This window comes from Centruroides sculpturatus, unplaced genomic scaffold (genome assembly GCF_000671375.1).
Source record: "Centruroides sculpturatus isolate CEXI.00-Female unplaced genomic scaffold, Cexi_2.0 scaffold1955, whole genome shotgun sequence".
In the NCBI taxonomy this organism is placed as follows: Eukaryota; Metazoa; Arthropoda; class Arachnida; order Scorpiones; family Buthidae; genus Centruroides; species Centruroides sculpturatus.
Genome location: NW_019386045.1, coordinates 14,888 through 30,956, shown reverse-complemented (window position 1 = coordinate 30,956; position 16,069 = coordinate 14,888). Strand labels below are relative to the sequence as shown.

The 16,069-nt window shown below is 30.6% G+C and overlaps 2 protein-coding genes across 2 annotated transcripts in view; both read right to left on the bottom strand.

Moving 5' to 3' along the window:
• Positions 1 to 8,557, bottom strand: part of LOC111613300 — a 24,785-nt gene extending 16,228 nt beyond the window's left edge. Inside the window, exons 1-9 of the mRNA XM_023354647.1 lie at positions 8,489 to 8,557; positions 8,226 to 8,415; positions 4,134 to 4,265; positions 3,809 to 3,930; positions 2,740 to 2,910; positions 2,519 to 2,672; positions 2,278 to 2,441; positions 2,022 to 2,199; positions 229 to 451 (exon numbers count right to left, since the gene is read on the bottom strand). Of these exons, the coding sequence (XP_023210415.1) occupies positions 229 to 451; positions 2,022 to 2,199; positions 2,278 to 2,441; positions 2,519 to 2,672; positions 2,740 to 2,910; positions 3,809 to 3,930; positions 4,134 to 4,265; positions 8,226 to 8,415; positions 8,489 to 8,557 (1,403 nt within the window). The remainder of the gene's footprint in view (positions 1 to 228; positions 452 to 2,021; positions 2,200 to 2,277; positions 2,442 to 2,518; positions 2,673 to 2,739; positions 2,911 to 3,808; positions 3,931 to 4,133; positions 4,266 to 8,225; positions 8,416 to 8,488) is intronic.
• LOC111613299 (glucose dehydrogenase [FAD, quinone]-like) overlaps positions 8,526 to 16,069 on the bottom strand; it is a 20,520-nt gene continuing 12,976 nt past the window's right edge. Inside the window, exon 10 of the mRNA XM_023354646.1 lies at positions 8,526 to 8,691. Coding sequence (XP_023210414.1) covers positions 8,658 to 8,691 — 34 coding nt within the window. The 3' untranslated portion in view covers positions 8,526 to 8,657. The remainder of the gene's footprint in view (positions 8,692 to 16,069) is intronic.

The following is a 16,069-nucleotide window of genomic DNA, read 5'->3' as shown; positions in this document are numbered from 1 at the left end:
TATTAAAACAATATTGTTTGCATTGACTTTTCATATATGGAGATTTCTATTACCTTCTAAATATCAAACAATAATGTAAATATATACAATGTTAATTTGTTAAAAAAAATAACTTTTTAAAAAAATTAGAATCAATTGGTCGTTGAATTTAAAGTAAAAGAAATGCACGAGTATGCCTTTATGCTATATTATTAAATAAGATTTTATAGAATTAATTTTAATTTGGACCTTAATTCAGGGTCAACCACAGTTGTTAGATCTTCAATAGCGCCCATTTTGCATGTTCCAGCAGGATGATAAATTGTGAATGTTAATGTTCGTGCCACACATTCAAAATATCTTTCGCTTAATTTTGGAAATTTTTCACATCCAGGAACCACAGTGGGTAAAAGTCGTGATCCCAACTTTTGAAAAGGCAAGGATTCTCCTAAACTCATTCCCTGTTTCATGGCTAAAATCAAAACAATATTAATAAATTAATAATAAACCGTAGAATGTACTACTATACAATTTGAAGTATTTAATTTAGATTTAAATATTATAACCTCATCTCGAGATTTAACTAAAGCAATTTTATTTAGGGATGGTATTACTTGTTTATCATTGCTAAAACCTTTCGTTAGAAATTCATTTAAGTAGTTGAGTATTTAATAAGAGAAAATTAAGAATGAAATTTATCTGAAATCATAAAAATTTTATGACAATTAAAACTATTTAATGTACAAATGATAGATAAACAATCAGTGAAAAGAAAAATGTGGCAAGTGGACATGCTAAGGACACAAGAGTTATATTGAGAAGATTGGTACATATGCCATGAAACTAAAGAATTTTATATCATAGTTAAAGTAGTAATTGAAAAATCAGTAATATCTGTCATTACAAAGTATGTGCACATTCACAAGATTAAACCTAATACAATTGAAAGAAGAATGAACAAAACATTGTGTGAGATGAAACAAATCACAATTATAAATCCAAAATTTCTAGTAAAAAATTCCGACTGAGCATAGAAGAATAGAATAATATATTAATAGAACTACGAATTAACAGATAAAAAAATTAAATATTAAAATATTCAATATGCTATTTTACAAAGCAAAATAAAATCGTTACCATAATCATATAGGCCTACTGTATTTTTTTTTGAATGCGGCTTATACACATATCTGCAAGGCACGCAATTATTGTAATTCTTTGTATATACCTCTTACCTGACCTATTACTGAACATTTCGTCAGTTTCTATCACTGACTGTCACACGTCAACTGAATTTGACGACTATTACGGCTAATGAAAGTATTAATCTGTGATTACTGTCTATTCGTGGTTTGTACTCTAAGGTTTCTTCTATTTTGGAGTTTATAAGTCTTTTGTCTTCGCTCCTTTCTGATGAGCGAGAAACACCGACTCGCTCTTCCCTTCTTCTCGACATCCCAGAACAACTGATACTTCGTTAGAACAAATTATCTTCGTCTATCTTCTCGACAGATTGTCAACTTCTACACAGTCGCTATTCTTTTCCGTCTACAACTTCTCCAGTTTCAAATAGGGAGGAGATTTTCGTCCGTTACAGCGACACCGATAAAATTTCATTTTTACACCACTCTAGGTGTGATATGACCCTGATATCTTACTGAACTAAACTCAGTTTTGCTACTTTTAATTTCGAAAAATCTAGAAAACATTAGGACGTGTCTATTTGCCCCACTTCCCCAATAGATACTTAATACCATCGCCCTTATACAGCCAGAAACTGTATACATCGAAGGGCACATAAGTGAGGTTTTGTTATATAATACAGGATAAATTTCTAAACTGAAAATTTATATTAATTGTACTGCTTGGTTAATTTTCAGAATAAGATAAAATTAATAATAAAAATAATTGCAATACGCTTATTTATAAATCAGGAAGATTTCAATTTTTTAAGAAAAATATTTTAGCATCAATGATGTGTTCAATGTAGTGAAAATTACTTTAATAGTTTATAAAATATATAATTTATTATAAGTTTTTACCATCAACAATTCTTAAAATATCCTCGGGATGAGATAGGTAATTAGGTTGAATAATTGGATGTTCGTAAGGATTGGCACTTCTTAATTTAACGTATCCACGACTTTTGGGATGAATCAAAACAGGAAATATAGAAAATGCATCGTCATATTCGAATGGACTATAATATAAATCATATATCTGAAAAACAAACTTATATATTATCATTTTATAAATCGTATTATTTATTATGCATTAAATGAATAAATATTTATTGACCTCTCTTTTCAATCCTGCTGCAGGAAAAAATAGTTTTCCTCCATCAGAAGCCATTCCTCCAGATAAAAAATGATACTGAATATCAGGGTAATCATCGGCTGGATTTGCGTACTTAGTGTTTATGAATCCTATACCTTCTATTCCGATAGAAAGTGTCAAAATCCCTGTTGAAAAAATGATTATTTCAGTTTTATTATTACTGTTTGAAAATAATATGATTTAAGAATTTATCGTACAGTACCTCTCCCTGCAATATAATATTGTAGCAGCGCCTTTGGAGTGAAAAATCGTTGAAGAACCGCTGAAATCGGTTTATTAATTAAGAAATCCAGTCCTAATGGGAAGATATGATCTTGTAGATTTAAACCCACTGGAAGATTTGAAATAACTGGAATCTATCAAAATAATATAATTTTCATCATGCCATTTGAAAGGTTAATTAATTTAAAGTACTGTAATTACCCGTAAACGTTGTAAATCTTCTTTAGGTCCGATACCCGAAAGCATTAGCAACTGAGGTGAATTTATAGTACCTGCTGATATTATTATCTCTTTCCTGGCTTTGACAAAATATGTTTGATTGAAACGATCGAAAGTAACTCCTATGGCTCTCTTAAATTCATCGAAGACAATCTACATAAATAATAGATTAAAATTAATTTAAATAAATAATTTATATTTTGGATAATATTTTATATATTAAAATTTGATCTAGTGGTTAGAAAAAACATAAAACAATGTCATTATTTTTAGAATTAAATTTTTATAACTACAAAATAGGCTATTTTACAAGTATCATTTAATGAAGTTGTTGGCACTTTTACGCTGACTACAGATTTCCATCATCAAAATTACTTAAATTCATTCATCCATAAGTTTGTTTCACAATCCCCGAGAAAGCGAAATCCGTATGATTCAAAAAGCAAATTCAATAATCGTATTTTTGCAGAATCATCTATACGATAGATGAGATTTTTATACTTTTCGCTGCTTTCCACAATCAACTAGCAGATTTATAAAAGTATTTATATTGGTTAAAACGCACGTTGACGCACGTTGACTGATTGATTAAAAGTGATAGTAAAACACGTTAGTTAGAGAAATCCATATTAACAGAATGCTTTACGGCCTCCAATTGCCTTTAATATTTGGAGATCAATTAGATTTTCAAGGACTACTTAAAGTAGAAAATCCGTAAACCGATTGCCAAAACTGATCCACACAATTTTAACGATTGAAACGACTGCCAAAACGGAATACTCGTTATTGCCATCCGCATCCTCTGTGCAAACAGTAAACTCTGTTGGCGCAGAGGATGCGGATCTCATGGGAATGTATTGTACTGATAAAACATTAAATATTATTTCACAGGGTTTACTGTTTTGTCAGCGCCATGCATTAGCTGTAAAAAAACAAACAAAAATCAAGATAATTTCTATAGTTAGAGACTTATGTGAACTCTGTACGTTAATATTTTAATTATAATATCAACCTTTGAAATGAATTGTATAAAAGAAATTAACTTATTTACCTTAGTGACGAACGAAAAGAGCAAAATGTCAAGATTTGGACGGTGTTGAACCGGTCTTATAAATGCTTTATTCGTGCTACATCTCCTTCCCTTTCTGGAAAACGATTGTCCAGGGCTAAAACCTGAGAAATTTTAAACATGATGTTAAAGTTTTATAAAATATTCAAATTTGAAACATTTTAAATTAAATGTTTACATCTAATACACGATGAAAGTGAATTCTATAGATGAATTACATACGTATTAACACAATAAATACTTACGTTTGATAGAATTGAGTTATTTAACAGAAGAGTAAAAATAATAGAAAGTCTGAGTTACTAACCAGTTTGAGTTGGACCATTAACATCTATTGTAGGATATCCAAATAATTTTCCAGCTTCCAAAAATGCTGCCTGAAGAGGACTAGCGAATCTTGGAGATGAAATGGTTTGATATCCACCAGTAGCATGATATCCTTTGGATAACGATAATAAACATCCATACTATAAAGCGAATATTTTAAATTACTTAACTAGAAACGAGCAATTATTTATTGTGACATGTCGGGCTGCAATTTTTAACTATATTTTTAACTTATTTAATTTAAAATATATGCTCTCATTTCAAATTAGTAGTGTCTTGCCCCTGCTCCTGTACATCATACTTTTCCTTTAACAAGAGTCGCCGTTCATAGGGAAATTTGAATTGAAATAAGTAATTCTCAGTTTAATTCGAACGATAGTTTATAGTTAATCGGGGCCTCATTTCCCTAATTTTTCCATATTTGTTTTTGTTTTATCTCTCTAACTCTCGATATTAAAGAAGGACAGACAAGCAGACAAACGACGATGGAAATTTATAGGTCTACAATTCTTTTAAATTGCAGCTCAACTAGCTTAAATACCCTAAATCAGCCAATAGACTCCGGGTCTCCTATAAACGCTAAACATTTAATTTAAAATGTTAAACAGAAATTTCTACACGCAGCTCTCAAAGCTTAAGAATGTTCTGTACGTTCTATGGTAATTTCCCCAGGGAACCTTTAAAAGATGTTTTTACCACAACATGGAGCGCAATTGAAGTATATAGTAAATAATATGTGAGTGGGTGTATCTTCCTGTATTTCCTCTTTCGAACTCTCCATTTTACACAGATTAGTGGACTAAACGTCGATCGGATTGACAATGAATAGGCATTATAGCGTTGCCTTTAAACTGAACGCAGTTGCGTACGCAAAAGACAACTCCGGAGAATGGTTCCGGAGAAGCAGTAGCAAGGAGATTCAAAGTGCATTCAAAGCGAATTCGAAGAGTGGAGGAGCAAGCGTAATATTCTTAACGCAATCCAGAATAAGAGTGAAGCAAAGAGGCTGGCAAGACGAGAGCATAAAAAATCAGCGAGAAATTAAAAGAAAAAGTTCTGTAGTATATCCGAGAGCAGCGATAGAAAAATAACCGTATCTCCATGGGTATGGACGAGGAAAAGAAATCTTCACCCAGTTAGATGAAAGTGATAAAGAAAATGCTGTGTTCACAGCTAGCAGAAAACGACTAGAAAAATACGATGCAGTAATACCCCTAACTTACGCGATAGGTGGGACCAAGCGATAACCGCGTAAGTCGAATTCGCGTAAGTCGGGGTATAATTTCGCAATTTGTGTAAAATCTAAGTCGGATGTATGTAAGCTAATAAATGTTCTCGTTAATCTTATTTCGTCTTTTGATTCGTTCACGGTTACAAGAAATCACCACATAGAGTCTCTCAAGTCTCCGTAGATATAACAAACATAGAAATAAATAACACAAAATAAATTGTAGCTATGTGTCGATTCCGCACGACACGTCCGAACATGTAAGCTGAACAATAGTGTGGGGGGAAGTGAGTAATCAAGAGTTGCGTGGCGCTCAAACAAAAGACGAATCGGCGAGATTTGAAAATCGCGTAACTCCGGATTCGCGTAAGTCGGGGTAGCGTAAGTCGAGGTATTACTGTACTGTAATAATGTAATGACTTTATGCATACAGTAGTAATGCTGTTGTGTGTGCAGTAGTCTGCTTTTCTGTTAAATAAAAAGAAAAATTTCTCGTTAATTACTCGCCGTTTTCATTATTTGGAAGAGAGAATAAATGGGAAAAACACGTTGTTGGTGGTGGTAGTGGTGGAAAGAAGGATGAACTGTTTTTCTCCCTTTTTATATTACTGGTTTTCTCATCCAAACTATATTTGGATAAGAAATTCTGCGCGAATGTAATAAACGCCGCTTAGGGCTAAGTATTAATATATTCTGTCAAATAGATGCCCGGGCGTCTATTGAATAGAATATACTTAAGGTATTTATATAAACTTATTGATAGACTAAAAGATAATAAAATGCATTATTATGTTTATTATTATGCAATAATTTTTAAGATAATGAAAGAGACTAAGGCAAAATTCATACATTATATCCTGAAAAATTTGCTAAGAATATTTAACGATATAAAAAAACTTTAAAACAAACGTATATTTAAACATGTATAATCACAAGAATATTGTTTTTAATACGTAATGAGCTATATAGAATGTATTGAAAGTAGTGTTGTAACGAATAGTATATTCGGCCTCAGGCCGAATACCGAATATTCGGCCAGGAGCGTAGCCGAATAGCCGAATATTCGGCCAAACTATTCGGCTCGATTAACGCACGTACGCAAATTGGCGCGCAAACCGCATTATGGCAAGGATCCTGCTCTCTATTGGCTCGCTGTCACTACGCTTCGCCAATCGCGTTAATTCTTGGCAGTTGTAGCGGACAGACAAGAGTGTCATGGAAGTATGTGATAAATGATGATATCAAATGTGGATAACGATGAAATGACCTACACGTGTAAATAACGGAAAAAGAACAGAGAAGGACCGCGAAGTGAAAATGTGAAAATAAATATGAAATTGAGTTGATAACATAATCGAACGAGTCGAGGCAGCTTATTGGCACGAAATTCGCGGCCGTCAATGCCAAACAATTATTGTCATAGACTTTGGGAAGTTAAATGCTTGTAATGAAAGTCACTTAGCGTCCACGGGCGAAAGCCTGGGGCCATTCGGGCTATGAAGCTGTCTCGAATCTGTGAAATCATAACTGTGACTTATATCGATGTCCTATCTGTCTCTTTTCTCCGTTATCACCAGACTGAGTCACGTAATTGTAAAATGGGAACTCTACGACGGGAAAGTGACGAATCGAAAGTATCGTGCGCGCGTATTATGATGTATGCACAGGCATACGTGGATTAGAGCGATAGAGGTAAGAGAAAGGGAAGAGCAAAGACGAGCGCTTAAAAAGAAGGATAGGCAGGTAGACGTGTACGTGTGCTGATCTTTGTAATTATAAATTGTGAATACATGTGACTAATATTATTTTCTTTTTTATTTTGTGCATGTTACAAGTTATAAATAAATATAAACAAACAACACTAACTCGATAACATTAAATCTAAATACAAAAACGATTAATTTACTGTGTTTTTGTTAGTTATTACTCCTGTTTTTAGGTATTCGGTATTCGGCCGAATAGTGATTAAATATTCTGTATTCGGCCGAATAATGAAAAATAGGCCGAATAGGCCGAATACCGAATAGTAACCGAATATTCGTTACATCACTAATTGAAAGCCATCTAACTACTAGACTATCTATCTAACTAATGACATCTAACATCTAACTATACTATCGTATAGCCCAGGGTTTCTTAAACTGTGAGTCGCGACCCCAAAGGGTATCTAATTGAACATGGGATTCGAGAAAAATTTAACAACAGTAAAATCTTGTATTATTTATGATAAAATGGCGTTTTCAGCATTGACGATTATAAAAATCAAAATATCAGTTATCTCTGAAAAGATGTTGAAGATGAAGTATCAAATTTTTAACTAACATTTAATTCTCTATATGAAAATAGACAAGCATATTCTCCTTAATGGTATGCAAATTTGCTTTGGACTTTTATAAATGGCATTAAATGATAAAATAACATATATATCCAAAATAATTTTGGAATAAATTGTTTCATGATTTATTATCAGTAAGAAATTTTATTTATATACCTACTTTACATACCTATATAACGGCGGCCACGTATTCAAAAGTGAATGGAAAAAGTTTAAGACTTGGTGCATATGTAGGTTATTTACATATGCATTCATTTTTAAACTTAAAGTGCTAGTAATGTACATACAGTACAATCCGTGTCTTCTAAAAAGTGCAATGGGAATTGTTTTTACAGTAAAATCTACAGATAATTAGTTAAAGGAAACAATTAAGTGTTTTATTTTCCTGCTATGTTAGTAGATTAAGTTACATGACATAACTAAAACAAAAGTACTTTTGTTTTCTAAATAGACTTATATAGTCTATTTAGAAAATTATAAATTATTAAAATTAATTTTCAAATATTTACCATTTTTCAACAAATTTATATCTGTATTATCTTCTGATTTAAGAAAATACGGAAAAACTTCCTTCCAACTCCATCCATACGCACCATTTCTGGCCCAATTATCGTAATCTTTATGGTTGCCTCTGGAGAATACCATGGTGTTTAAAACGCTGGAACCACCTAATACTTTTCCTCGAGGCCATCTTGATTGCTTAATTTCGAAGCAGTTTACAAAGTAATATATTATATACTTAAGATATAACATAATTCACAATAATTCGTACCTGTCCATTCAATCCAAAACAAGCAAATTTCTGTGGTTCTGTTTTATATGCCCAATCGAGAGGGCTCATCTGCAATCCAATTGTGTTAGCAGGAACATCAGTTTGTTTGTTTTCATTACTTCCAGCCTCTAAAAGAAGAACATGATTGTCGGGATTCTCCGATAAACGATTAGCTAGAACTGAGCCTGCTGTCCCTCCGCCAACTGCACAATGATAATATTACCCAATTTTTCGATTATTGTAACTTGAAAGTTTGAAAATTAATGCTTTATACAAAGTAAAATGTGTCATTGATTGTCTACCTTATACCTGTGTAGACCTATATTAATATAGACATATTTGTCCGTTAAAATGTTTTAAGCATAATACAAATTTGAATTTTAAAGCTAATGTTTTTGTAAAGAAAAAATTAATTAACTAAATTAGTTTTTAATATTTTTAATTTTTAAAGATTAAATTACTTATTAAATCAAATCTAAAAATGTACTCATTGCACGTTTTCACTGGACTTCTTTTCATTTTTTATTTAAGACAATTTAGCCTACTTCAAATGACATAGATATAACATTCTATGCTGTTTTGTATTATTTCAATATAAAAATAAATATATTTATCATTTCAAAACACATTATTTTATAAAGTTACATTTCTTTTAAGACTAATCAATGATTTTAGTAATTCAATTCTATAGGATTACATCAAAGAAAACATTTTAGATACCGATCGGATAGATGGAGTGTTTGAGGAAGAGAAAAGATATTTCTGAAACACTTCATTCAGTATTTTATCGTTATGAAGCAATTCATTAGTCTATATATCGTTTATATAAATATATATATGATATGTTTTATTCTATGTGTGTACATAATACAATATACTGTAAGCTTATAAACTACATATTTTATAAAACTTTTTTATAAGTATTTATCCTGTACTTAATGTCTAAGCCTATTTAAACGTTTAGAGAACTATATATAAAAAATTATTGCGTGAATGTAATTCATCTTAGCCATTTCTTTCTCTGATAATATAAAGTAGTTAATAATAATAATAATAAACACACTACACAAAAGCCTGGAAACATTACAGTTGAATAGAAATATATAATCACACTACAGAAGGCAACCATATTGAATACATATTGTTAGGAAATTCGTGAATAAAGGCACACATACTGACACACTTATTTGATTTTTGTTTTGTTGTGATTGCTATGCCTTGACCTTGTTCAGGTGTAATACTAGACAACGGTAAGAGAAGGATAGTTAACACCACCAAAATCATAACAATAATAACCATAATTATAGTCTAATAATAATTTATTTTAAAATATTGAAAACAAATATTTATACTAATTTATTTTCTTCAATCAAAACATTTAATAACCATTCGCATTATCAATAAATGATATTTATGTTAATAGTTATTATATCTAGAATCTGTAATATAGGCCTATGTATTTTCTCCCAATGTTTTACTACTACAGTATCTAGTATTGTTAGCAATTAGTAAACAATTTAGTCATAGATATTAAAAAAAGGTTTAAAGATTTTGCTTTTTAGAGCATATCAACGAGTGAACTCGTTATGCAGTTAAAAGTAGGGATAAAAATTTCATTATTAGGATTCAAAATTTATCAAGTTTATCATTAAGCGAAAAAAAAAACATATAGAAAATATATTAGAGGGATATAAACGTAAAAAGCTACTGCATTAAAAAGATTTAGCAAATTTTATACGAAAAATATATGCTAAGTATACAGAAAGTGTTATAGTACGTAAAATTAACTCAAATGGTAAGTATTGAACAGTTCGATATTGTAGTAACAATATAAATACGAGGTTTAACAATAAAGTTGAAGGACCTGGTACTCTGTTACTGGTAATGACAGCAGAATGTTTAACGTGTGAGATGAAAGCAGATTTAATTATGACAGTTCTTAGCGAAGCGTGGGGTCTCCAGGTTCAACCATCCACTTTATTCCCATTGGCTCTCGCCGACTTAATCCTATTTCCTAAACTCTAAACTCTGGCACTGAAGGAACAGAATTTCAGGACTGTTCAGGATATCAAGAAATCCGTTAGTGCATTCCAGAGAATGACTTCAAAAATCAGTTTTGGAGACCTCCTGAAGCGGGCAAAGCAGTGCATCGAATATAAGAAAGACTCGTTGAATAATTCTGACTACGGTTTGCTACGGTGACTTCAACTTTTCAGATACCAGCATCAGTCCCGGAACTTTATTGTCAAACCTTGTACATCTTTTTGTAAACGAAATACGATTAAATAAAGACATAATTATGCAGATAGAGTAACTCTGATAACAAATATTCGAACTTCAATGAATTATAAATATTATGTAAAGTATATATCATTCCCTTACCAATTATGTAATCGTATTCTACTCCAACAGCTTTCTTCTTATCATTGATTATATCTAACGCTCTATACAATGAAAGAAGGAGGAAGAATGAATTTCGCAACAAATTCATAACTGTAATCAGAAAAATATTCCTGCGACTTTTATTTAGAACATATCCTTAAAAAATGTTCTAAAAAACGATGATTCTGTATCATTTATTATTGGTTACTGATATAATTAGTATGAACCTGTTCTTGATCGCTATCTGAAGCTCTCAAAATGATATCGAGTGACTCAAATACACATCATTAATTTCTATCGTGCATGTTAAAGAGATTTACAAGTTTAATTATAATATAAAATATAATATAACACTTAATTTATTTATTCAAACAAGACAATTATTTAAAATAAACAATCAGAAAAACCTTAGTTGAAAATATTTGTAAATTATTGATTTATATTTGTTTCTATAAATATAAAAAAGGAGGAAAAGGAACGAAATAAAAACTTTCCTACACTTTCACCTAAGAGTCTAGGTGAAAGTGTAGGAAAGTTATTATTTCGTTCGAAGATAAAGTTAAATTTAAATTGTCAGAAAATTTGTGTTATAGGCTAATTTTCAAACGCATAAGAATGTAGGTCAACTTATAGGAGGAAAGAAATTAAACAATTATTTATGATTTACAATTACTTATGACCGTGCTTTATCAATTCCATTATTTATTTTTTTAAAAAGGCATAGAGCTTTAAATTTACCTTATGCTTTTTTAAAATAAATGATGATTTTTTTAAGCATAGTTAAAAATAACTAAATTTCACTTAAATGGTTTCCTTGTATGAATTCCTCGACAGGAAAATCGTAACTTGTTCTTGAAACCCTCGGTATAACAGTGGCGTATCATTTAGATTTGTAATAATTTAGTTTCTAAATAGAATATAAAAAAACACTCTTATTTTAATGCGTCCTAAACACGAACTAAAACTTGTTGAAAGTATTTTAGTAATATATCGAAGCATCACTTTGAAGATATATTTTTGTTTTGATTGAATGCTTTGCATTAAATATATATTATCACTTTAAAATAAATTTAACAAAGCTCAGAAACATTTTAAAATTCACTTATATCCTAGAATGATCAGTTAAGTGTTATTTAGGGCCTACTACTGTATGATTCGACGTTTATTTAGATACTAAAATATCTTTCTATTTTTAGATACATAATATAAATAAAATTACATTATTTCAATTGTATTTTTATACATAATAATTGCAGGTTATATTAAAAAGAGTTTTTTTTAAATTTATTGTTAAGGAAAATATGTTTAATTTAGTACTAGTAGAAATAAAACAAACTTTAATAATGTGTTATTAATAAACTCATATAAAGACGTATTTTAGGAATCACAAAACATTTAACTGAAAAAAATCAGTTAAAATTATTTCGCTATTATTTTTCAGACTTGTTTAAGATTTAATTATATTTGTTAAAAAATCCAGATAAGCTGCGCTATCTCAAGCGTGTGTAACAAGTTTAGAAATACACACGATTTAAACAAATATAGAGAAAGCTTGTTTTTTTCCTGACAAGTTATTACTACTAGAGTCTAGTAGCTGTAAAAACAAGAAAGAGAGAGAGACAACATATGAAACAATGACCTTTACTAATTTATTATCATTATTATTTTTTGTAATGAAGTATGAGATGAAAACTTAGCTTCCATAACTCGAACTGATAAAAGATTAAATGTTATTCTATTAGTAGGACAAACTAAAAATGTTACTCAAATTCTGTTTAAAAAAAGATATGACCTGAATTCAGAAAAATTATTCTCTAAATGCAAAAATTTGTATTTTTTGATGTTTTTATAACGTTTTAAGCGATCCTAATTACGTGATTTTGTCCACATTGCAGGATTATAACAGTTATAATAATATTACCTTCTATTAAAGGAAAATTAGAATATTCTAATCTGTTATCATTATTGATAATAGCAAATAAATAAGTTTTTTATAAATTAATTTTTCATAAAATTAGAGTAATAACTCCATCTTCAGCCGTTCTTTCTGTGATTAAGGAGGGAATTCTGCGTTGTATTTTATAATAATTTTTATGTAATACGATGTTAATTTTATGTATATTAGTTAAATAATTGTGATTTCCTTTTTTTCGTAAAGTTACATTTTTGTTGAACTCGAAAATAATAACTTTAACTAGAATATTAGGAAATAAAGCCGATTATTTTCAAGGCAGAGTTTTCTATCTTTAGGAAATTCCCTCATTTAAAATAAACAGTTATAATTTTATAGAACTTAAAACGAAAAGCCAAAAGAACCAAAAAATTAATTATAAAATGGGAAAAATTTTCATATACTTTCTCATGTATCCCAAATTTGCTGATTGCACAGACTTATCACACCTTGTTGGTTAAGTGATGAAATGGAGTCGGAGATCAAATTTAAAAATATACGTTTTATTAATATTGGAAATGCATTTTCGGACTCATACTAATAAAGCGCATATTTTTCAGTGCAAATAAAAGTTTGTTCATTTGAACCAAGGGACTGATTCAATCTCTCTAATTTCATACGCAAGTCAGTTAAATCAATATAATAAGTCCTATTGATAGATAATAGTCACAAAATCTAATATTTATAAAATAATATTTAAAGGATTAGAAACATTAGTTAATTAGTTAACTTAGGAAATATTCTTGCTTCTTATCTGGGTTAATGCTTCCTGATTTAGCCCAAATTTGGCTACAAACATTTTTGTATACAAAATTTTCTTGTATTTTGGACCATTTCGCCCTTCCTCTTCTTGTTTTATTAGGTATATTTCCATTTTAATTAATTATACGATTAAGATTTTTAAAGTTATAAAATCTTAAATCGTAATTACATAATTAATATACTTTAGGCGACTTATTCCTAATCAGTGGCGTGCCGTGACATTTGATGATAGGGATGCTGTGTTTCTGTAAGAAGCCGACTTTCAGGAGCAATCAGTTAATTGCGCGTCAGTGATGGTCTAAGGTCAATTCGTATCGTTTGTTCGATAAGCCAGTAAAAACCGTAAACTTCTCTAAATGTATTTTTAATATTACAATTACATTCTGAATCGCTAGCCACGATATAAAGGCGACAATTAAAAATAAAATAACGAAAACTTACTAGGTGAAATAAAATATGTGGTGAATGTACAGTACACACCTGGTACAAAATATTCTTCAGTTGTATGAATATACTTTTAAAGAAAATTATAATTAAATATAGCTTTGTAAAGAAACGTATTATAAAAGTAATATAAAATATTCTTTATTGTTTAAATCTTAAAACGATCCACTTAGTCAAAAAGCTTCCTACGAGTGGCTAATGGATGGAATCAGAAACGGTCCTGGTAGGCGTGCAGTGCGTGCATGCATCCGGGCGGCCAAATCCCGAGGGTGCCGATACCGGTCAATGTCAAATGCCTCTTTTGTCGCATCACTAGTATACCTCAAAGGACGCGACAAGTTGTTGTAAATTTTCTCGTCATAGCTGTAAAAATCTAAATATGTTAAACTTAATAGATTGTCTATCGTTTGTTTTCGTTTTAGGACCAGATGTCCACGGAATTTCCAAAATTTACTTTTCAGTCACTTTCACTGAACTGGAAAAATTTGTCTTATTACATCTAATATTAAGAAGAAATCAATCTGACTGTACTCGACTAGAGATTGGTTCTGGTTACTACCAAAGTTTAATAGCATCAATGCTTCTTATGCCTCAAGCTACCATATCACATTTTATTTCTTAATCATTACTTCATCCTGAGATGTTAACTGTTAGACATCCTATGGTCCTCTTGTTATAGCTTGTGGATAAGAGGCATTGATGCTATTAAACTTCTGGTTTTGAGTCGCTACCAAGGAAGCTTGTTCGCTTCCTTGGTAGCGACTCAAACTGACAAATCTTGTAAAGTAACGACTCGAACGAAATTTTGCTAATAAAATGGCGTGTTGTGACAGATGTCAAACTTTAAAGTTCTTAGAACGGGAGATTTAAGAGAACAAAGATTATCGTCTGTAAGTAATACAAGATGGGAGAGAAAAATAAAAGCAAAATAAATATATGAAATATTTTAATGGATTTTTTAAAATTCCTGTCAATTATACAGAACTATCATAAAAACATACCAGTAAACTCCTATCGGCGAATTAAGTTATAAACAGGGCTGTGGAGTCGTGTAAAAATCTACCGACTCTAACTCCGACTCCGACCAGGGGCGGACTTGTTACCGAAAGAGACCCGAAATTCTGATATCATCACGTGACCTCAAAAACCTCAAAATAAAAGATTCAATAAATAGAATTCTAATAAAGATAGAACGTAGAAACTTTTTATTTCAAAGCTAAAAGACTCCTCTAAGTAATATATAAATATGTATTCGATAATTTTTACTTTTCCGCCTGTTATATATAAAAGAGGATATATAACAAAGTGTAGCGCTCGGTCAAAAAAATGACCCCTCCCAAATTTTTACATTTTTGGACTCAGAACACCTGAAATTTCGAGTTAATTAAGCAAAATATTCGAGGTTTTTTCTATATGTGTGGATGTTAGACTGTGTAGGGGGGCGTGATTTTGTTCATCCTGTTTGAAGCCTAATAATTTCTGTGGTCAAAGTGGTCAGAATCGGAGTCAGATGGTTTAACACAGGAGTTAGTTATTAAGCGTCAAAGTGGTTGAATTAAACCGTGTCCCCATACACATTCTAACATCTTAAGCGAGAACATCTTAACTGTTTTACTGTACTATTATAAAATAACAAAAAAATTTGAGAGTAGAGACAAGTTTTATTTTATTTTTTTAAATTTTGAGCGCTAATAACGAGTAAAATATTCATTAAGAGATATGACACATGACCACTTTTATGTCTTCACCCCGTCGACCTTTAATTAAGAACCAAAATTTAATTAGTATTAATGCCCCTTTATACGCAAGCTACAGTGCCACATTTCGTTTCTTAAACTTTACCCATTTTGAGATATTGTTTAATATCTCAGAACAGAAAATAAAGAAATTAAACAAATTAGACGCAAACACACACACACAATTTTTCCCCTTTTATTGACTTTTTTAAGGGGTTCGGGAGGTCTCCAAACGTGTAGATTTGTAAAAAAAAAAACTTGGAGGGTCAAATTTGACACGATTCCAATACTTTTCCGTTTTATATA